At 30.5% G+C, this 22,110-nt stretch overlaps 3 protein-coding genes across 9 annotated transcripts in view; all 3 read left to right on the top strand.

Annotated features, from left to right (window-relative positions):
* The first annotated feature begins 4,582 nt into the window (after positions 1–4,582).
* LOC124950771 (activated Cdc42 kinase Ack) lies at positions 4,583–12,181 on the top strand. 2 transcript variants are annotated; one of them, XM_047498028.1, is made up of 4 exons: positions 4,583–5,091; positions 6,430–6,979; positions 7,092–10,406; positions 10,518–12,181. In XM_047498028.1, the coding sequence occupies exons 2-4, from the start codon at positions 6,456–6,458 to the stop codon at positions 10,615–10,617; spliced, it is 3,939 nt and encodes a 1,312-aa protein (XP_047353984.1). In that variant the 5' UTR covers positions 4,583–5,091; positions 6,430–6,455; the 3' UTR covers positions 10,618–12,181. The 2 variants fall into 2 exon arrangements, with proteins under 2 accessions (XP_047353984.1, XP_047353985.1); XM_047498029.1 differs by lacking the exon at positions 4,583–5,091 and adding an exon at positions 6,190–6,336.
* An 876-nt stretch (positions 12,182–13,057) lies between these two features.
* On the top strand, positions 13,058–18,684 carry LOC124950607 (peptidyl-prolyl cis-trans isomerase-like 4). Its single transcript, XM_047497565.1, has 5 exons — positions 13,058–13,127; positions 13,356–13,732; positions 13,820–14,061; positions 14,148–14,695; positions 18,656–18,684. Exons 1-5 carry the CDS (start codon positions 13,058–13,060, stop codon positions 18,682–18,684), a joined length of 1,266 nt encoding a protein of 421 aa, XP_047353521.1.
* The window catches only part of LOC124950772 (DNA ligase 3), a 42,832-nt gene continuing 35,530 nt past the window's right edge, over positions 14,809–22,110 (top strand). For 2 of the 6 annotated variants that reach the window (XM_047498031.1, XM_047498035.1), the window contains exon 1: positions 18,480–18,726. In XM_047498031.1, coding sequence (XP_047353987.1) covers positions 18,691–18,726 — 36 coding nt within the window. In that variant the 5' untranslated portion in view covers positions 18,480–18,690. Of the gene's footprint in view, positions 15,212–18,479; positions 18,727–22,110 lie in introns of those variants that run through there. The other 4 variants (XM_047498034.1, XM_047498033.1, XM_047498030.1 and 1 more) reach the window with 4 other exon arrangements.

The following is a 22,110-nucleotide window of genomic DNA, read 5'->3' as shown; positions in this document are numbered from 1 at the left end:
TACAGAGAGAGAGAGAGAGAGAGAGAGAGAGAGAGAGAGAGAGAGAGAACCGGTCACTGTGGAAGGGCGTTAGGCGCGCGCAACCCCTTGTTTACATCATGGCGAGCGGGGATGCAACAAGCGGCCACTCGATATAACGAGCCATCATCCTTCAGAACAACCTAACTGCAGCCTTACATGCTACTTTCTCTTTCCCTCTCTCTCTCCTCTCTCTCTCTCACTCTCTCTTTTGCCTATCTATCAAAATATATTTACTATTAATATCGTTGCTTCTATATACCTCTATGATTTTATTTTTTGTCGTTCGACATTTTTTATTCATTTTTCTTTTTTTATTCTTTTTCTTTTCTTTTCTTTTCTTTTCTTTTTTCTTTTTGCCTTTTTTTATGGAGAACAAAAATATTAATACGTTCAATGAGAAATATACAAACGATGACATTCGAATTACATATATATATATATATATAAAACTTAATGATATATATTATGCGTAAATATATACGTATATACAAAATAAAAAAAAAAAAAGAAAAAAAAAAATGAGAACGGAAAGCATTAGCTCGCAACGCGAAAGTGAAAGCGTTGTTTTTAGCGCGTCCCATTAATTTGATCTTTATATCTTATTACAATTATCTATGACAATTGTTGTAATATTTAAGAATAATATAACATTTCAAGATTACTCGACGATACCGTTATCAAAAATTTTTCATTTAATTAATCACACAATATTCGAATAATACGATTTTTCTTGTATATTCGAAAGATTCGATAGAAATACAAATTTCTAATGAAATATAAAATATCTAATTAAATATTAAATTAAAATTATATATATATATATATATATATATATATATATACATATACATTATATACATATAATAATTAAACTATTTTAAATATTAATGAAATATAAATAACGATAATAACAGATTAGTGATCTTGTAGAGAAACTTAGAAAGACAGGGTTGGAAATTGTATCGGAAAATCGATCAGTAACAGTTTAATATTTCTCTCTCTCTCTCTCTCTCTCTCTTTCTCCTTCTCTCTCTCTCTCTCTCTCTCTCTCTCTCTCTCTCTCTCTCTCTCTTTACTAACCTCAAACTATACATCCATTCTTTCTCTCTCTCTCTCTCTCTCTCTAACACACACACACACGCACATATATACATATATACATACGTAACACAATATCACACATTCATCTTCCGACTCATGCGCGTACACGTTTGAATTTAATTCTTTCTACTCGTCTCCTTTCTCTCTAATATCACGAATATCTATTATCTAATCAAATTCATGCACGATGTAAGAAACATTTTAACAACGAAACGTTATTCTACCAATTGTAAAAGAGAGAGAGAGAAACAGAAAGAGAGAGTGAGAGAGAGAGAGAAAGAGAAAGAGAGATAGAGGGAGAGTCTGTTACATTGCATAAATGATATATTATACAACACATACGTATCTACCTATGTCTATATACCTATGTGTAATACGTCGAATAATATAGATACATTCGTCTATTAAGAATAACAATGCATTGAAATTGTAATTGGATATATGTGTAAATTACGTCTACCTATATCAACCAGCATATCTATTTTTAATACGTATATATGGTATATTTTTACGACGATACAAGATCTTCAACACCTGACATTGCTTAAGATGTTCCCTCTCTCTCTCTCTCTCTCTCTCTCTCTCTCTTTCTCTCTCTCTTTTATGATATGAAAATAAATTAATAATTATTACAAACAAGATATTACCTTAAATGAACAAACGCTTTGTATAATATATACATATATATATATGTGTGTGTGTGTGTGTGTGTGTGTGTGTGTACATATATAAAAACATTTTTAATCATTTATTAATACTTCACATTTTTAGATTTTCTTGGAAGAAAAAAAGAAACACAAAAAGATATTCATCACGTTTTAACTTAACATTGAATTCCTTTTTTTTTAATTAATTTTAAAAACTTCCAACAATTCGAACGAAAAGATAAAATAATGAAGATAATCAATTCGCAATCTTGTTTTCGTTCCTGATTGGATGATGCGACGACCAATGACAAAGTTAGAATCATGTTTCCAACGAAGAAAATGGATGGGTAAAATTTTCTTTGCCGATCGATGCGCCATCTGATAGAAAATTTTGTAAGCTTTGTCGTTTTGTCGAGAACGAATGTATTCTGATAGGTTAGTACATTGAAAATGTATCTCTAAAATGTTAAAATGTACTCACTTGTCTATTCCTGTAGAACGTCGATAATGGAGAGAACTGTACATTTAGTACATTTAGGTGAGAATAATATTTAAAAAATTGTATTCGTACTCATTTAATTCATATTTTATAATTAATAAATGTTGGTTTGTTTTTTCTTTTTTTTTTTTTATAAATAAATATTCGCATCCACAATGCATCCTTTTTATCATATATATATTAATATATTTCGCACGTTGTCTACGATATTATATAATTAATATAGTCTACATATGCAAAAACATATATTTTATATATACATATATATATATATATATATATATATATATATATATGTAGATATCATGTATATGTATATATAAAGAGAAAATCGAAGCTCGAGCATGGACGCGTAAAAAAAAAGTCGTCGATTTTTTTTTTCTTTTTTTTTTTTTTTTTTTTTTTTTAGATATAATTTTATATAGATCTGATTGATTCATGAATGACCAATGTTGTTATGTGGACTTTATCGGCTTATAAAAAGAACGAGATTTCGTTTCGATTCTGGTGTTCGATCTTTGAAATTAATGATTGAGAACGAAGAGGAAATAATGTTGAAGAAAAAGAATCGTCCTTTATCCTACATTTTAGCATAATTAACACGCGCATTATTAATGTAATTGTTTGATTTAAAGTTTAACGTCCTTTAATAATTATGTTGTAGTTACGAAAACAAAAAAAGGAAGGAAAAGCAAATATTTACAACGAAAAGAAATATTAAATATGTTGGTACATTACGTAACAGCTGATGATCCATCATGTTAATGGATATAATCAAAATGAAAAACAAAGAGAAAGGAATGAAAAATGAAAAAACAAAAAGAAAAAAAGAAAGCAAATAAAAATAAATAAATTTACAAAAAAAAAAAGACAAAAAAGATACGGAGTACGAATTTTCGTATCGTTTGCGTACTAACCAATCAAACTAAATACGTTCGACGGAACAGAGAGAGAGAGAGAGAGAGAAAATACGAGAAATTGTATTAATTCTAAATTACACGAGATAAAGGAAAAGAATAAAATAGAAAAAAGAAAAGAAGGAAGATTCTCCGAAGGAAAGAAAAAAGAAGAAGAAAAAAGATAGAAAGAAAAAATTAAAAAAAAAGAATTAATTTTAACAACAACTAAAATGACAATTAAAGTAACAACAATAACATCGACGAAGACGACGAGGATGATGAAAAAAATGAAAGGAAAATAAAAAAAAAATTGTACGATCGATTTTACGAACACGAGACTTCAAGTTTTATCCCTAGGAGCCAACTTCACGGTGCATACTTTAAAGATTGCACTTGAATAGAGTTGCACATTCTCTCTCTCTCTCTCTCTCTCTTTGATTCTTTCCTTTTTCCTTTCCTCTCTCTCTCTCTTTCGTTGTCTTATTCTCTTTCTCTCTCTCTTTCATTGACTCATACTCTCTCTCTCTCTCTCTTTCGTTGCTTATTCTCTTTCTCTCTTTCTTTCATTGACTCTCTCTCTCTCTCTCTCTCTCGCTCTTTCTCTCTTTCATTGTCCCACTCTCTCTGTCTGCTTTGGTGTGCCAAGATTGGTGCACACAATTAAAGAGCGACGAAACGCAACGCGACAACGACGCGACAACGACTACGACGGTAACAACGACGACGACGACGACGACGACGATGATGCTGATGATGATTATTATTAACGTGATCGTAACAAACTATACGAAGTAGTAACGTTTGACATTTCTCTTTCGTTCAACGACGCAGATCGGATACGCGTTTTTAATTATTTTCTTTTTCTTTTTTCTTTTTCTTTTTCTTTTTCTTGCGAGCAGTTTTATTTTCTTTCTTTCACGTAATTTTCTCTCTCTCTCTCTATCTCTCTATCTCTCTATCTATCTATCTATCTCTTCGAGTTTCGTCCAGTCGAGGAAATACTAATATTTTGAGGTTAAAAAGACTATACATTTATATATATATATATATATACATATATATATATATATTTATATTATATAGTACATGTGTATGTGTTCGTTCGTTCGTGTGTGTTGGTGCGTGTGTGTGTGTACATATATAAATGTATGTAACAATGCAATGGGCGAGAAATTCGTACGGTGAAAGTTTCTTCGTTGTAGGTTGGATCGAATCGAAAATTTAAGGTCTTACGCTTTTCCTGCACCCTATCGTGACATTTGCGAACCTATCACGAGAGGTTTTTTGTTTTTCTTTTTTTTTTTTCTTTTGTTTTTCGCTGCAAGTTTCTTTTTATTTTTCTTCTCTCTCCTATTTTTTTTTCTTTTTTTTTTTTCGTAGAAAAGTTTATATACCAACGGGATAAAAAGAGAGAGAGAGAGAGAGAGAGACGAAAGAACGAAAGAGGAGAAAAGAGATAGATAAAGAAGAAATAGGGAATAATTCTGTGCTTATATATATATATATATATATATATATATACATGATAAATATATTCTGTCTGTTGTGTTACGCGTCGAAGTTACATATGTACATATGTATGTATTTACGTGAGTAAATAATAAAGTAGAAATGTCGTGTGTTAGTGTATTGTAAAAGAGAAAATCAAAACGGGGGATGATTATTAAATATGTTTTTCCAACGTCCGAACGGAAAATGACGAGGATCGAACGAATCCTCGAAGCCATCGATCATCCTCTGAAATGAGAGAGAAAGAGAGAGAGAGAGAGAGAGAGAGAGAGACAGACAGAGAGAGCCAGAGAGAGAGAGAGAGAGAGAGAGAGAAAGAAAGAGAAAGACGAAAATAGTGAGGAACGCGCGTGAACGACGATAATGTCCAATCCTGACGATTGTCCTTGATAGCGATCGTATAAAAGACATTTTGGTAAGTGATTATTTATCGACGTGTATACATATATATATATATATATATATATATATATAAATATATAAATATATGCATATATATATGTATATGCAATATGTGTATTTATTTGTATATATTTTGTATATTTTTTGAAGGGTTCAATTCGATTATAAATATATATCGATAACTATGTCCTAGTGTCTAAGTGTTTATACGTTAATTGTAATAATAGTAATGCATAATCAAATTGATTATGAGGAATGTTGTTTGTAAACGAAACGACGCCTACCATCGTCTCATCGGCATCATCGTTGTGTCGTCGACTAAGTTATTCTACATTCATATTACACATATACATATATATATGTATATATGTGTGTGTATCTGTCTCTGTGTGTGTGTGTGTGTGTGTATGTGCTTCAGATAGAAGATATAAAAACGATTAGATTTTTTTATCATAATACGAGTCCTATCACTTCTATTGTCACGTACATGCATATAGCTGTACGTAAGCAATCTATATACATGTATATGTATATACATACATACATACATACATACATACATACGTACACATATACATATATACATACATATTTCAAAACGTGATCTTGTAAGTCCGTGTCGTTCTTGGTCATGTAGTTTAGTTTAGTCGGTGATCCTTTTTTGTACGTATCACATATACAAAGAGCAATGTCTAGAATTGATAAGTACCGTCGTTTTGTGACTCCTCCCTCAAATCGGCCTATTAAGCTTCATTTGATTTCCTGCTGGTGTGTGGGGAGACCGAGGAGAAAATAATGGCAAACATTCTCGGGATATATGGATGCTTCGGTTTCTTCGTTCACTCAATTTCATCGTCTATATATATATATATATATACTTATGTATAATATATATATATATATATATATATGTATATATACAGAGTATATATGTATATATCTGTTTCTATCTTTCTGTCTCTCTCTCTCTCTCTCTTTCCTTCTCTTTACTTTTCTTACTTTATTCTTTTCTTTTTTGCCTTGTCTTTTTTACTTTTCCCATTCGATTACCAATAGTTGATTTTCTTTAGTAAAGTGCAGTGTTTAAAACGATAAGAAAAGTTATATTATCGTTCAGTACTTGAGTGAGAGAGAGAAAGAAGAGAGAGAGAGAGAGAGAGAGAGAGTGAGTGAGAGGGAATGAGAGGGTGAAAGAGGAAGGGAGAAATCATTCTGTTTATGCCATTTTATTTAGTTATCCGTGATCATCGTATTGTTCGTGTGTTTCTTATTTTTCTTTTAATTTAATTTTAAATAGTTTTTCAAAAGGTTTTTTTTCTAAATTTAAATCTTATTCTTTATTCCCATTTAGGATATTTAGGATATTAGTGAACGAAGATGGCAGACGATGAGGGAACCGAATGGCTTCAAGAACTTTTGCACGATGTACAACTTACCCAGTTCTTTACGAGAATAAGGGACGATTTACAAGTCACCCGGTTGCATCATTTTGATTATGTTCAACCAGAAGATTTGGAAAAGATTGGATTGGGCAAGCCTGGCATTAGAAGACTTTTAGATGCTGTTAAGAAGAGACGTAATACTCAATGGAAAAAGAATTTAATTACTAAAATTAGACCCGGTGGTAGTACCAAAAGTAATAAAAGATCTTCTCAGCCTACCGAAGGATCATCTGTGCTAACATGTCTTATCCAGGACAAAGATGTGACTTTATCCATTAAATTAGGTGACGGTAGTTTTGGTGTTGTAAGACGAGGAGAATGGATGTCACCTACTGGTCGAACATTACCTGTTGCTGTAAAAGTTTTAAAGGCTGACGCTTTGACCCAACCAAGTATTATAGAAGATTTTGTGTCCGAAGTTCAGGCGATGCATACTTTGGATCATCACAATCTTATAAGGTGACGCAAACTTTATTTCTAACTTTGTTGTTTGTCAAAAAAAAAAAAAAAGAAAAAAGAAAAAAAAATCTCACAATTATTTAAACACAATATTCTCTCTATCGTATTTCAGGTTATACGGAGTTGTACTGTCTCAGCCTATGATGATGGTAACAGAACTTGCGCCTTTAGGAGCTCTCTTGGATTATTTGCGAAAACAATTCTGCCGTATATCTGTATTAACATTATGTAATTATGCATTACAAGTAGCAACTGGTATGGCATATTTGGAGGCCAAACGTTTCCTTCACAGGGATCTAGCTTGCAGGAATGTTCTTTTAAGTACAGTGGACAAAGTGAAAATAGGGGATTTTGGTTTGATGAGAGCTCTGCCTCAACAAGAGGATTGTTATGTTATGACGGAACATAAGAAAGTACCGTTTCCATGGTGTGCTCCTGAATCTTTAAAGGCACGGCAATTTAGTCACGCTTCGGACGTATGGATGTTCGGCGTGACGTTATGGGAAATGTTAACGTTCGGAGAAGAACCATGGGTTGGATTAAATGGATCAGAAATTCTTCGTAAGATAGATAGAGAGGGAGAAAGATTGCACGAGCCTGATGCAATGCCACCTGTAATGTATGATCTTATGTTACGTTGTTGGGCCAGAGAACCCTCGGAAAGACCGAGTTTTGCTTCTTTGAAAGAATTGTTAACTGGAATGGTACCGTCGATAATGAAGGCCTTAAGTGATTTCGAGGAAACTGAAAAAATGACTATTGAGCAGGGTGATCAAATCGTTATCATAGATGGTAGACCTGAAAATTATTGGTGGAAGGGACAAAATCAAAGAACTTATCAAGTTGGTCTATTTCCTCGTTGTTTGGTCGATCCAATGAGAAAGAAGCAACCAGAGGATATTAGTAAACCTTTAGAAAATTCTTTTATTCATACGGGACACGGTGCTCCCTTTGGAAAAAGTTGGGGTAGTCCTATTTATATAGATGATGTTTATCTACGAAATCCAATGGAACCGCCAGACATCGTAGCTGTGGCCGGTGTTACGGATAATCAAAAGAAAAAATTTTCTTGCGGCACGCCACGTTCTCGTAAACAATTTAATTACACGAAATTACAAAACGACATAAGGGCTAGTCCTGTGAAATCAATTGTTCCTGTACCTGGTACCAGTCAAGAGGGTAGTCTAATAGATTTATCGCCAGAGGAAATAACTAATACAAATTCATCATCTCACTCCGATACAACATGTCGACGTGTTATTAATATTCTCGATGAGCCTATAGAAACGGTCGAAACGACGAGAACCCAAGAAGAAAATAATCAACAGGAAGATCCTCGAACGTATGCTAATTTCCCGGGTAATCTGGATCCAACATATTCCGATCCATTTGATACCTCTTCCGTATTTATGAAACCACCGCATTCTCGTTATTACAGTCACGTACCATCCGATCTGACTAATCATTATAATAAGACCCAATCGTATGGAAATATTCAGAATGAAGAAGTTAGTACCAATCAGAATATAAATGTTAATCAATATTCGACGAATTTGAGTAAGAATAGTATAAATGAAAGTGTTAATTTAAATGTTAATGTTAATAATTCAGAAGGCAATGCTTTCCCAGAAGACTATTATAGTGAAATCGATAAACTTCAAACCCCATCTGTATCGAATTGGACAAGTTGGCCGGAAGACTTGCAAAGTGATACTACACAAACTTATGCTAACGTTGCAAGTCACAATTTACCAACAACTTCCAATGGACAGCCATCACCTCCACTGCCACCGCCATTGCCACCACCTCCCCCTCCTATAGGTCCTAATGAAAGTCCACCCAAGCCTAAATCTAATCACGATCTTGCCCAAAATTTAAGCGAATTAAATATAAATTCGCAGAATGCTACTTCGCCTAAAAAATTGGATCCGGCGTTTCTTGCCGAATTAGAAAAACATTTAGGTGAGAAGGAAGCAAGTAAAAATACTAATGCCACTCATCAACATTCTAACGAATCGCATACGTACACGTTGATAAATAAGTTACAAGATAATTCGACTATACCGGCACTGCGGCCACCACCGCAATCGATAAAACCAAAATCTCCGCAAATGGATCAAAGGACAAGCACGCATCTACCTAGCAAAGTGCAAAATTCCATGCAATCTAAAAATACAAATATACAAAAACCAATGGTGCAACAAGAGCATCGTTTCGTTGAAAGCACTACGGATGCCATTGTAGGACAAATGTGGCAACAGGCACACTCTCAAGTACATTTGCAAAGTAATTATTCCGTATCAACAGATCCAAATGTTAATCGCATATCACCGGTCGTAAATATGCCACAGATAAACGTTAATTTACTTCAAGTTGCTCCTAGTAATTTAATTCACGCGACGAGTAACTTGAATAGCTCTCAATACGGTTCTAAAAGTGCCACAGAAACGACTTCCAATCACGCGCAAAATTTTACATCCACGAGTCAGAACTACTTCCAGCAACAAAACGTTCCCCTTTTAACTATAAGCCGTAATCATGGAATAACACAAATACAGAATGATTTACAACAGGCGCAATCATCTAGTGCCACCAATACAAATACCATTTCAAAGCCCGCTATGTTTGCCACTGGTACAATGTTTTCAGAACAAGTGTACGTTGAATTGAAACAGACAGTACCTAATTTAGAACAATTATCTCAAAATGAATTTAATACCCTTTATAATAAGACTGTTCAACAGAATATACTCAGAAATTATTATGCTTCTGGTGCATCGCCAGCGAATACCATTGTGGATCAAAATCTAAGTCATAGTCATGTAAATTATCAAGATACAGCTAGCTATAATCTTCAACAACAACAACAAATTCAAGCTGTTCAAGCATCTAGAAACTATGCACTTCAAAATCACCCTTGCGATTTTAGCCCACATTTAAAACAACCGCCTGTATATAATCCTCCGCCTGCTTGGAGTCCACTTAAATCGGTGCAAAATGGCTTTATAAGAAATCAGCATACCGCAACGAAATCAAATTTAACAGCTAATCAGAGTGGGAATTCAAATGTATTGCAGTCCGTACATATTAAGTCGCCGCATCAAACTAATGCCGCAACGTCACAAACATTACCAATTCGCAATGTACAGTCTCACATGAACGAAACTGTTATCAATACTCAATTAGCACCTTCCACGTCGGCATATCCATCTGGTGTTAGTCCGCCTTTGACAGGAGCTTCCCAGCAATTAGTTATGTCTCTCAATGATGAATTTCGTGCAACTAAAATAATGAGAGTACAAAGAGATATAGCGGATGCGTCGCAACAAGAAATTTTAGCTACGTTACAAGCCACTGGATGGGACACTGCACAAGCGGTCAAACAGATTATGAAAGATAGACTCGTTAAATTAGAATCTCTTAAGAGGTAAATTTTTATATCATGTTTAACATTTAAATTAAAAAAAAAATATATATATATATATATATTATACCGATCTTAATTTATATTATTAACATTTTTATTATATTGTTATAGGCTAGGTTTGGCAGATAGACAGCAATGCGAAAATGCTCTTAAGCAGACTGATTACGATGTAGAAAGGGCGGCTTCACTGCTACTAGATCAAGCTAAATAAAAAATAAATATGAATTAAATCGGAGGAAAATACAAGTGACATTAATATGAAGTATTTCATGATTGAAAGTACAGTAATTGCAGTTCTTTTTTTTTTTTTTTTCTTTTTTTGAATGCTTAAAAAAATGTTTATAGAGTATATTTGACCTTAGAAATTGTTATTTTATCGAAGGGTTCATTGCTCTGATGTTTAGAAAACATTGCATTCCAATAAGACGATAATGAACAAATTTGGAGTATGCAGTTCTACTTAATTGTACAGCAAATGGCCAAATAGAGAAGGGAAATGTTTTTATTCCATTAAGCGAAAGATGATATTGCATAATGTTTATGCATAATAATTATTCAGATATAAGCGAAACGCAAAATGAAAAGATGTGATGTTGTTCTCTCGTCATATTATTTTGAAGATATATATATATATATATATATATATATATATATATATATATATTTACAAACACACACAGACACACACACGCGCGCATACATATATACATTTTCAACGAAGAAGATTGATTATGCTCAGTGAACAGTCCTTCAAATTAATTTCATACATATATATTTAATAGCAATAAGAAGGCTGCTGTATTATACCTAACTTGTTTTAAAGTTAGACATTATTCGATTAGCGCGGTTTATTCAAATGTATTAACCTTTAAAGAGTCGTATTAAGATTGTTAAGGTCGTTTTCTAATTAAGACCATGATTACGGAAAAAAAAAGCACAGAAAAAAAAAAACAGAAAAATGATAAAACAAACAGTGTTACGAAAAAGATCAATCTGAAACTGTGATATGCGTTACTAAAGGCTCTAGGTGGTATTATTGAAGAAAAAAAAAAAAAAAAAAAGAAAAAGAAAAAAGAAAAAAAAAACAAGAAAAAAATAGTATTCTTCTCTTTCTTTTTATTATTACCGAATGTGAACATTTGTTCGTCCGTTGGATAAATCGACAAAAAAAAAAAAAAAAAAAAAAACAAAATAAAGAAAAAAAAGAAACCGGAAAAAATAGAAATAGAAGTGTACATAATAACTAGAATTATAAATAGAACGAGATAATTGAGTTTTTAATTTAGAAAGTCTAAAGATTAGATATGTATTTGTTGCATACGTTTATCGTATGTTTACGTAGAGACTTAAAACTGGTGATAATATAATGATCAACATGATAATAATATTGGCGCGGGCAAGTACAAAATTACAAAAAGAGGGGAAAAAAAAAGAAAAGGAAAAAAAAAATAATGATATAAATGGCGTAAACATAATTTGTGTCCGATAAATATAAATGTATAATTCGAATTACAATGATTTATTTAAGTGTAAGTATTTGTGCATAAAAAAGAAAAACACAAAAAAAAAAAAGGAAACAAAACGTAATGTTGTAATATAATCATACGATGTAATAGCTCTCTTATATTATGTTGCTCTTTTAATTTATTTTTTAAACAATACAAAACGTATATATATACATATATGAATATATATATATATATATATTTTTTGTTGATAGCGCGATGTAACTAAAAGCGCTCTTATAATTTCATTAAATAACATGAACGAGTCAATTGTCACAATTATTTTATTTTATTTTATTTTTTTTATACCTCTACTCCATACTAAGACCTTAATTTTTATTTGAAAAAATTTTTGGAAATACACCGTTCAATCGTTCGCTCTTAATGAGTCTTAATTAATGTGATATTGTTAAATCAAAAAAAAAAAAAAAAAAAAAAAAATTGTAATTCGTATGTAAATTCAAGACGTAACATTTTAGACTCGTTCGAATAGACGATTTTATAAAAAAAAAATTTATTTATTATTAAATTAATTTAAATGTTAAAATAATTTCTGAGTGAAACGTACTAGAAAATTTTAATTTTATTATTAAGATTTTTATTCATAAAGAAGAAACAAATACTTTTCTTTTTTTCTTTTTCTATTTTTAAACATTTAAATTTTGCTTTGACATTTCATTGGTCTTAGAATAACAGTAGTAATAATAAATAAAAAAGAATATAGTCACTGTTAATTAATTACGTTTTAATTTATTTATATGAACGAAAAATATAATCTAAGCAAGTTTATACATCGATATTATTACCGCATGGTGGAGACACTGTTCCCAGTTTACGCTTGTAGTTCATATTTTATCCATGACAGTCGCTGAAGTAGTACGCACTTCGAGCGAGAGGTGATGAATGGCCTTGATTATTAACTATTTATTTATTATAATTTTTCTAAAAGAATAAAAAAGAAAAGTGACGAGTTTATAATTTTTATTTTGTTTTTGTGTAGATACATAAATTTGATATCCCTGTTAAATACACGCTACATTTTATATCCATCAATAGTAGAATGACGCATGATGAACGAAATAATTAATATTCGAATAATTATTTTCAAACAATTCTTCTCATTGAGATAATAATTTTGTATAGATCATGTCTGTGGTAATCGAAACTACGATAGGTGATATTACAGTAGATTTGTTTATCGAAGAACGTCCACAGAGTAAGTTGAAATATTTATGTTTTCTTCGTATAGGTTAAGTTTAACATTTATATGAATTTCTTATTAATTAGATATAGATACGATTTTAACAATTGTATATTATTCATTTTTTAGCATGTCGAAATTTTTTAAAATTATGCAAAATAAAGTATTACAATTGGAATTTATTTCATTCGGTACAAAACAATTTCATCGCTCAAACTGGAGACCCTACGGGTACTGGGAAAGGTGGAGAAAGTATTTATGGTATAGTATTGGGTGAACAAGCTCGATATTACGAGGCCGAACAAATGCCAAAAATTAAACATACCAGAAGTGGCTTGTTATCTATGGTTAATTGCGGTGATAATATGTTAGGATCGCAATTTTTTATCACGCTCGCACCGGATCTATATTCTTTAGATGGTGAACATTGCGTGTTTGGGGAAATAGTAGAAGGACTTGAAATTATTTTAAAATTTAATGAAACTATTTGCGATGGAGATTATAGACCTTATCAGGATATACGTATATCTCATACCGTTATTTTAGAGGATCCATTCGATGATCCGAAAGGTTTAGAAATACCGGATATGAGTCCAGAACCTACTAAAGAGGCATTGATGGTAATGTAATTAAAATAAATTGTATTGTTTGTTTTTTTCTTTACAAGTAAATTCTATAATATTTAACAATATTGAATATTTTTATAGAGCGATAGAATTGGCGCGGACGAGCTCATAGATGATACAGCGGGAATGTCCGTGGAGGAAGTTATGGAAATGCAAAAGGACAAAGAAGCAAAGGCACGTGCTACAATATTAGAAATCGTTGGGGATATACCGGATGCTGATATAGCACCGCCAGAAAATGTTTTATTCGTTTGTAAATTAAATCCGGTTACTAATGACGATGATTTAGAGATTATATTTAGCCGTTTTGGCAAAATTATTGGGTATGCATTTATTTATTATATATTCTATCTAATCTATCTGTAAAATAATATTTTAATAAATATATTAATAATAAGTAAATTTATAGATGCGAAGTAATAAGAGATAGACAAACTGGTGATTCCTTGCAATACGCATTCATTGAATTTGCCGAACGTAAGAGCTGCGAGGAAGCATATTTTAAGATGGACAATGTTTTAATCGACGATAGAAGAATACACGTTGATTTCTCTCAGTCCGTAGCAAAAATGAGATGGAGGGGTAAAGGGAAAGGTATTAAATATTATGACGATAAGGAGATTGAGGAGAACGAGGATAGAAAAGGTTATGATCGTTTTCACGAGAAGAACGATCATCGAAATAACAAACGTTATCATGAAAAAGAGGAAAGATCCAAGAGGAAAAATAACAATGATGGAAGACACGAGGAAGATATATTGGAACATAGGAAACATCAGTATAGAAAAAATGATAATAGAAGTGATCGAGAACGTTCTCGCGATATTAGAAATTATGTTTCAGAAAAGGATAAAGATAGGGAGAATAGGAGGAGGGATGATACGTATGAACATAGGAGAGAGAAGGAGAAGAAAAAGAAAAAGGATAAGACCGATGGTAGTAGGAATAAAGATAAAAGTAGAGAGAGAAATAGAGATAGGAGTAGAGAAAGAAACAGGGATAAAAGTAGAGAGAGAAAGAGTGATAGAAGTAAAGAGAAAAGTAGATATAGAGAGAGAAGCAGAGATAGAAAACGTTAAAAATATAAAATATGAAAGTATTTGTTTAAGAAATAATTTAATACAACAAACAAATCGATTTAATAAAAAAAGATATATGTATATGCATGCATATATCATATATATATAAACACACAAAATTATATCCTTTGATTTCCATTTTCTAATTGCATTTATCCGTAAGTTGACCAATCGGATCATTCTTTAAAATGACTGACTTATCATGAGTTGGTAACACTGCTTGGAATTACTCCGTTTATAGATAAAGTAGATGTGGAAATACATTGGCAGGTGTAAGATATCAAATTTTTACGTGAACGCGTGTGATTTTTTCCTAATAATAAAATCCTTAATGTATTATTTAGATATCATCTGAAACTTCGTACGTCGTTGGAAATTATATCTACGTCTTTTGGTGAGTATTTAATAACGTTCCTTATGTTCATCATGTGTTTTAAGGTTATGTCGATATCGTATACACACATATTACGAGTTTCGTAATATTTATGTAAATATTGATTAACTCATTTGATTAAATCGTATGAGTACTTTTTTTGATTATTATTATTACTATTATTTTTTTTTTTTTTTTTTTTTCAAACGAAAAATATTACCTATAATTTATTCGTGTCATTATTACAAACATTTATCGATAGAGTAAAATATGCGTACTTACACATAAACTGGACACTTGAACGTTGTCCCTTTTATTCCGGCGCACAATTTGAATTAATTACACGTGCATTAAGTTTTATTTAATAATTAGAATTTTCATACTTTCTTTTGTTCTCCAAAGAGAGAAAGAAGGAGAGAGAGAGAGAGAGAAAAAGAACAGAATGGTCACGAATAGACAATAATGATACAAATCGTTAACCTCATCAATGAGTTTTCTTGTTAGACAGTTTTATTATTTGTTATATCATGTCGAAATACATGCGTTATTTAACACTTATACGTCAAAATGTAATAATAATACCTTCGAGTCTTGAGTCTCCTATTTTTACATGCTCGTTCTATGTGATCGTATAGGGGACTGGTAGGAGGGGTTAAGCGTTTAATAAAATTAGCAATCGATTGTCGAAGGAGTAATAATAATAACAATAATATTAATAATAATAATAATAATAATAATAATAATAATAATAATAATAATAATAATAATAATAATAATAATATTGAAGAAAATTTTGTTTAATTTCTTGAGTTTTTACGTATTTATGATTGTATACATATATATATATTTTTTTATTTCTTTTACACGTCGATATACGTAAGTACTGTGAATAAACTTAGTCGAGACCGCCATTACGTGTCTCCGTTTGCCACCATTTTGTTTTATTTCTTTTTTCTTTTCTTTTCTTTTTCTTTTTTTCTTCTTTCAAGGTGGTAACATCGCACGACGTCGAAAGGAACGTATAATAATAGGTAATGGGGAAAATTCATTGCTTACATACACATATATATACATATACATATATATATATATATGTATATATGTCTTTTATGTATGCGTATATATATATTCGTAACATAGCCTTGTACATTTGGTTAAAAATCACTAACCACAGGTACGTCTCGTGTGTGTAAATAAATGTATTTATTTATAAAAAAAAAAAAAAAAAAAAAAAAAAAAAAAAAGGAAGGAAGGAAGTAAAAGAAGAGAGTGAGAGAGAGAGAGAGAGAAAGAGAGAGAGATAAAACATTAAAGCGACAATGTGAAAAAGAAAAAGAGAAATTATTTTTTTAAAACGAGAAAAACTTTACAAAAGTTAAAGATATTAAATAAATATGAAGTAACGCGACGCATAGGAAAATAAAGAAAATATTTTCCTTTTCTATCTCGAAGAAACGAAAAATAATTATATAATAACAATGTATATTTATAAATAATTTAATGAAGGGTGCAGACGGCCATTTTCTTCTTTTCCTTTTTTTTTCCCTTTCTTTTTTTCTTTTTCCTCGCCGTTAAACTTATTGTTAAATTTATTCTAATTCGATGTTCGGTTTATACGGTAAACGCAAGAAAAATACTTTTGTGAACAAACGCACAGTCTCGTGTATTATATATATATATAAAATACACGAGATATATATATATAAAATAAGCTGATCGCGTTCGAATACTATTAAATTATTAATTTAATTTAATCGCACGTATATTGTCAACCCAAAATAGGAATATATATATATATATCTATGTATACTGATATCGCATAAAATTCTTATTTTAATCCGCAAAATATTGTTCAGATAATTTCATCGACGCATTTTCCTTTTTTTTCTTTCCTTTTTTTCTTTTCATTATTTTACCGTTCGTTCATAACAAATTAAAAAAAAAAAAAAAAAAAGAAATAATAGCAGAAATAAAAAATAAAAAAAACTTGTAAATCTCGCGGCTTTTGCACCCTTTTCTTACTTAAAAGCTAACCAATAAATACATGTTCGCCATTACCACGAATCGTCGAATGGCACGTCGGGGACACTCCACTCTTCAGGAATTATACGTGCTTTTTCTTTTTTGTATTTAGTTCCTTTATCTTCCTTATCTTTATCTTTAAGTACAGGTATATATATATAATATGTATGCGTGTGTATATATATATATATATTCTTCTCCTTTCAAATCGATGGCCGAATTATATCGAAAAACTTTTCTTAGATATTTTGCTTTGTTGGCTTTATCCTTTATTATTAACGTAATTCGTTACATGTGTCCAAATGTTATATTCTTTTCAAGATATATCTTCTTTGGGAAGAAGATAATATGTTATAAGCTGTATTTATAATAGACGAATCTATATACATATATACATATATACATATATATATATATATATATATATATATATATATATATGTATATATATATGTATATATAGGAGACAAGCTTTTATTTTTATGTTTCATTTAAATTTTTCGTGAAGAGTTAAAGAATATCCGAACGACGTGAATACTTTTTTTTTTTTTTTTTTTTAAATCCTTCGTTTATCAATAATAAAATATTTTTCATCTAAAGCGCTCAGTGTGTGTTATAATCGAGAATTTTTTCCGGCACGACATATAACATTATTCACAACAATGCTCACGTTAAGTGTCACGCGAATTTCATCGAACATATTATTTCCACTTGATATTCGCTCCTAGATATATCGATTTGTCCGAATCTTCTTCTTCTGAGTTGTTGTTGCATTTTTTTTTTCTTTTTTAATTTCTTTTTTTAACTTTTTTTTTTTTTTTTTTTTTTTTTTTGACTTTTTCTTTCCTATTTTTTTCATTTTTTTTTTGTAATATATATTCTCCTTTCTCTTTTTTAATTTTTTATTTATTTTTATTTATTTATTTTTTTATTTTTTTTTTTTTATCTCCACTATACTCGATTTCATTTCTCCGTTCATTTGGACATTTCCTGAATTTTTTTCTTTTATTTTTTCATTTTTTACCATTCGTTGCTTCTTTGTTCCCTCTCTTTCTTGTGTTGAGTAAATATTCTTTTTTGTGTTTTTTTTTGGGTATTTGTTTTTTATCTTTTTTTTTGCTTTTGTTACTCGTTAAAAAAAACATTCATTCATGTTCTTCCTTTTTTTTTTGTTTTTTTTTTGTTTTTTTTTTTCTTTTTCTTTTTTTTCTAAGGCGATGTAGCAGCGCACCACGCGAAAAAGAGAAAGATATAGACAGATAGATAGAGTAAGAATGGAAGAGATGGATAGATAGATAGATAGATAGATAGATAAGTACATAGATAGTTAAATGATTAGGTAGATTGGTAAAGGAGAGACACAAGTAGGAAGGAGTTCGATGATTTTCGCCGCGAGCATCGTGTAACTGGATTTACAGTTGCCTTTTGCGTCCCATGTTGCAGATCTTGAAGTGACAGAGGCTCATGTCTAGAAAAATATGAAAAAAGGAGAGAGAAATCAAAAATATGGTCAGGTATTATTAAAAACGTTAATCATAATTATTATTATTATTATTATTATTTTTTTTTTTTTTTTTTTAATAAAATTTCTTTATATTACGTTATAGAAAATTCTTTTTTCCGATAGAATTGAAACTTTTCAAGATGGCCGACTTGATCCTGTCGATCCATTCCATCATTAAAACGAGCATTAACGTTGACGAATTAATTAATTAATTAGTCTGATATTAAAAAAAAAAAAAAAAAAAAAAAAAAAAAAAAAAAAAAAATTCAAACGAAAATATGAAACGAGATGAAACGCAATATGGGGTGAGATTTAAATTATAACCAAAACAATTTAAGACGTTGCCAAACGTGACGGCAACGATCGATCTGGCGCCGATTTTATTAATGAGAGTAATAGTAATCGGATCGACGATCATGGGTATCGATCGATCGTTCCCGATTTATTATATTCATCTAAGGGTGATCGTCGTCGTAGTCCTCGTCTTCGTCCTCGTCGTCGTCGTTGGTTCAGTGACGTCACTCGTTCCTCGTCACCCCCTCCCTCCCTCCCTTCTCGCCCCCCTCTGAGAAAAGTCAATTGGCGTCAATGAATAGCCCGTTCGTCTTCGATTCTAATCGATTCGACGAAAATGATAATAATAATAGTAATAATAATAATGACGACGAGGACGACAACGATGACGACGACGACGACGATGATGATGATGATACTGATATAATAATAATAATAATAATAATAATAATAATAATAATAATATAAAAATATATTCTACTTAAGAGCGAGCCAATGATATATCTCCATTTGAGGCATTTTGATGAAATTGTTTTTCAAAGAATCAATTGCTTTCAAATCAATTCTTTGAAAGTATAATTATTATCGCGTATAAATTATTTATCTACGTCATCGTCTATTTCATCATCTTCATCATCATCATCATCATCATCATCATCATCATCATCATCATCATTATTATTATTATCATTTTCGCTGTCGTCATTATATAAATATGGAATCGGCTGGATCGTCCATTTTGTTTTCCACAAATTTATTAATTTATCAACGAATCACGTGGTTCGATTTTACTTGCGATTTATCGTCCTCGTATTATCAAGAATTACATAATTTTTTTTCTGTCTCTCTCTCTCTCTCTCTCTCTCTCTCTCTCTCTCTCTCTCTCCCTCCCTCACTCCCTCCCTCTCTCTTTTACGTCGATAACGTAAATCTTAGTTTTTATCGATCTTCCGAAATCCTCTTACATTTTTTTTTACGTTAAACTACGCCAATGTGTTTTACGAGTAGAAATAAGAAAAAGAAAAAGAAATTCTTTTAATAAAGTAAGTGTCTGTGTTTATGTAACACAATTGCCCTATTAAAAAGTAATGTTCAAAAATTAAATGAAATTATGAACGAACTTGTTCTTATTATTGATATCGGTTGTACTGTATTCATCGTGCGGGCAGTAATCATTGAAAAAAGGAAAAAAAAAAAAAGAAAGAAAACGAAAGGAAAATATGAGTACAATATTGTGAACGGTTTATTATTATTATTGTTATATATTGTGATGCGATTCAAGAAAGTAATCGATCATTTCCCATTAAAAGTTTATGGAAAAAATTATGATATATGAAAATAGATATTTTTAGTATTCGTAAGAATTCTAATAAGCACTCGACGAAATTTGTAAGAAATTCACAAGATTTTTTTTCCCTTTTCTTTTTATTTTTTCTTTTTCCTTTTCTTTTTTGAATTTCTTTTTTAAATTCCTTTTTCACAGATGTGTAATATATTAACGTAATGTGGAACAAGTCCATGCTCGCCATATCATTTGATTCTTTTTCTTATAATTTTTTTTTAATAACAATGCACATTTGAGTAGTACGTTTGTATGATATTTTTTTTTACTTTTCTTCTCTTTTATTTTCTTTTATCTTTTATCTTTTATCTTTTTGTTTCTTTTTCTATCGTAATATATACCGTAAACATATCGCAGAAGATAACGAAGATGTTGATGGGCAAGGGAAGAATAGAGAGGGAGAGGGAGAGAAGAAAATCCTGGATCATCCTGTATATAAGTATACATCCTGTATATAAGATGATTATAAACTACTGATCTCTCTACTATTTAATACGTTTCATTTTCATTTAATATTTTTATCTTCTTCCCTTGAACATATATATATATATATGTCTTAAAAATAATAATGATGATGACGACAAAGACGACTGTCGATCCTTTGAATTTCTTTCGTAGAATTCTTCGAAGTATTTTTTCTTTTCTTTTCTTTCTCTTTTTTGTTTCTTTTTCTCTTTTTTTTTCTTTTTTTTTTTTTTTTCTTTTTTTTTTTACCGACAATAAAAACTTTTCTATCTTCTCCTTGACGTATGATATAAGAGATAAGATAAGACACGAAGGCAAAGTTAAGAAATCGAAGTGTCGACTTGTTAACAAGATCTTATTGAATAAAACGATCGTTAGATCAATACTTTTGCCCTCATGCAGATTTATACGTCAAACACTTTAATTATAATAGATCGTAGATAATCCACAATAAGCTTTTACAATTGATACAGCTAGCTGTATTATTATTATTATTATTATTATTATTATTATTATTATTATTATTATTATTATTATTGACGTTGTCGTTGTTGTTTTATTTATTTATTTATTTATTTATTCATTTATTTATTTAATAATTCATTTATTAAAAGACAAGATCAGCTAATGTCATAATTAACATTTTGATCTCGAAATATTCCGGCATGAATTTATATGATCGAACGAATGGTCGTTCTTAGAAATGAATATTATCTTCGAATTCAAAAATAAAAAGGCAATTCACGATGCTATCGTAATGATTAAATAAATGAACGTTCTTCATCGATATATATATCATCGCATGAAATTCGATTTATAGAATCACTATCCATTATTATTTATATGCGACGCATATATATATATATATATATATATATATATATATATATATATATATAATAGTAATAAGAATATGAAATAAATATAAAAAAATGACGAGTCTGAATATTATCGCGATTTCAATGACAGAAACATGTGATCAATGATGACGATCGAGAAAAAGGATCGCAATTTATATATTTATATATATATATATATATATATATATATATATAAATATATAAATTATATATATATATATAAAAGAAAGAGAGATAGAAAGAGAGAGTTAGAAATTAAACTCACAGCTCGTTCGTTTGACTGAACCCAAAGGTGCATGATGAACTATAGCACTTGGTACCGGAAGTGCTTCCGGTTCATCCGGTGGATAATCACCCTGAGACAGACGTTGATCTCTTGCCTTTGCTTCCAGCATCGCCTGAATCGTAAGCTGTTCCTCTGTCAGTTCTCTTT

This window comes from Vespa velutina, chromosome 7 (genome assembly GCF_912470025.1).
Source record: "Vespa velutina chromosome 7, iVesVel2.1, whole genome shotgun sequence".
Lineage (NCBI taxonomy): Eukaryota > Metazoa > Arthropoda > Insecta > Hymenoptera > Vespidae > Vespa > Vespa velutina.
Note: the sequence above shows the minus strand (reverse complement) of the source record. Positions and strands in the feature narration are given on the sequence as shown.

Coding starts and splice junctions, on each gene's coding strand:
- LOC124950607 (XM_047497565.1), top strand. CDS start 13,058: ATGTCTGTGGTAATCGAAACTACGATAGGTGATATTACAGTAGATTTG. Junction 13,128..13,355: donor TATCGAAGAACGTCCACAGA/GTAAGTTGAAAT, acceptor GTACTGGGAAAG/GTGGAGAAAGTATTTATGGT. Junction 13,733..13,819: donor CTACTAAAGAGGCATTGATG/GTAATGTAATTA, acceptor ATATTTTTATAG/AGCGATAGAATTGGCGCGGA.
- LOC124950771 (XM_047498028.1), top strand. CDS start 6,456: ATGGCAGACGATGAGGGAACCGAATGGCTTCAAGAACTTTTGCACGAT. Junction 6,980..7,091: donor GATCATCACAATCTTATAAG/GTGACGCAAACT, acceptor ATCGTATTTCAG/GTTATACGGAGTTGTACTGT. Junction 10,407..10,517: donor AAATTAGAATCTCTTAAGAG/GTAAATTTTTAT, acceptor ATATTGTTATAG/GCTAGGTTTGGCAGATAGAC.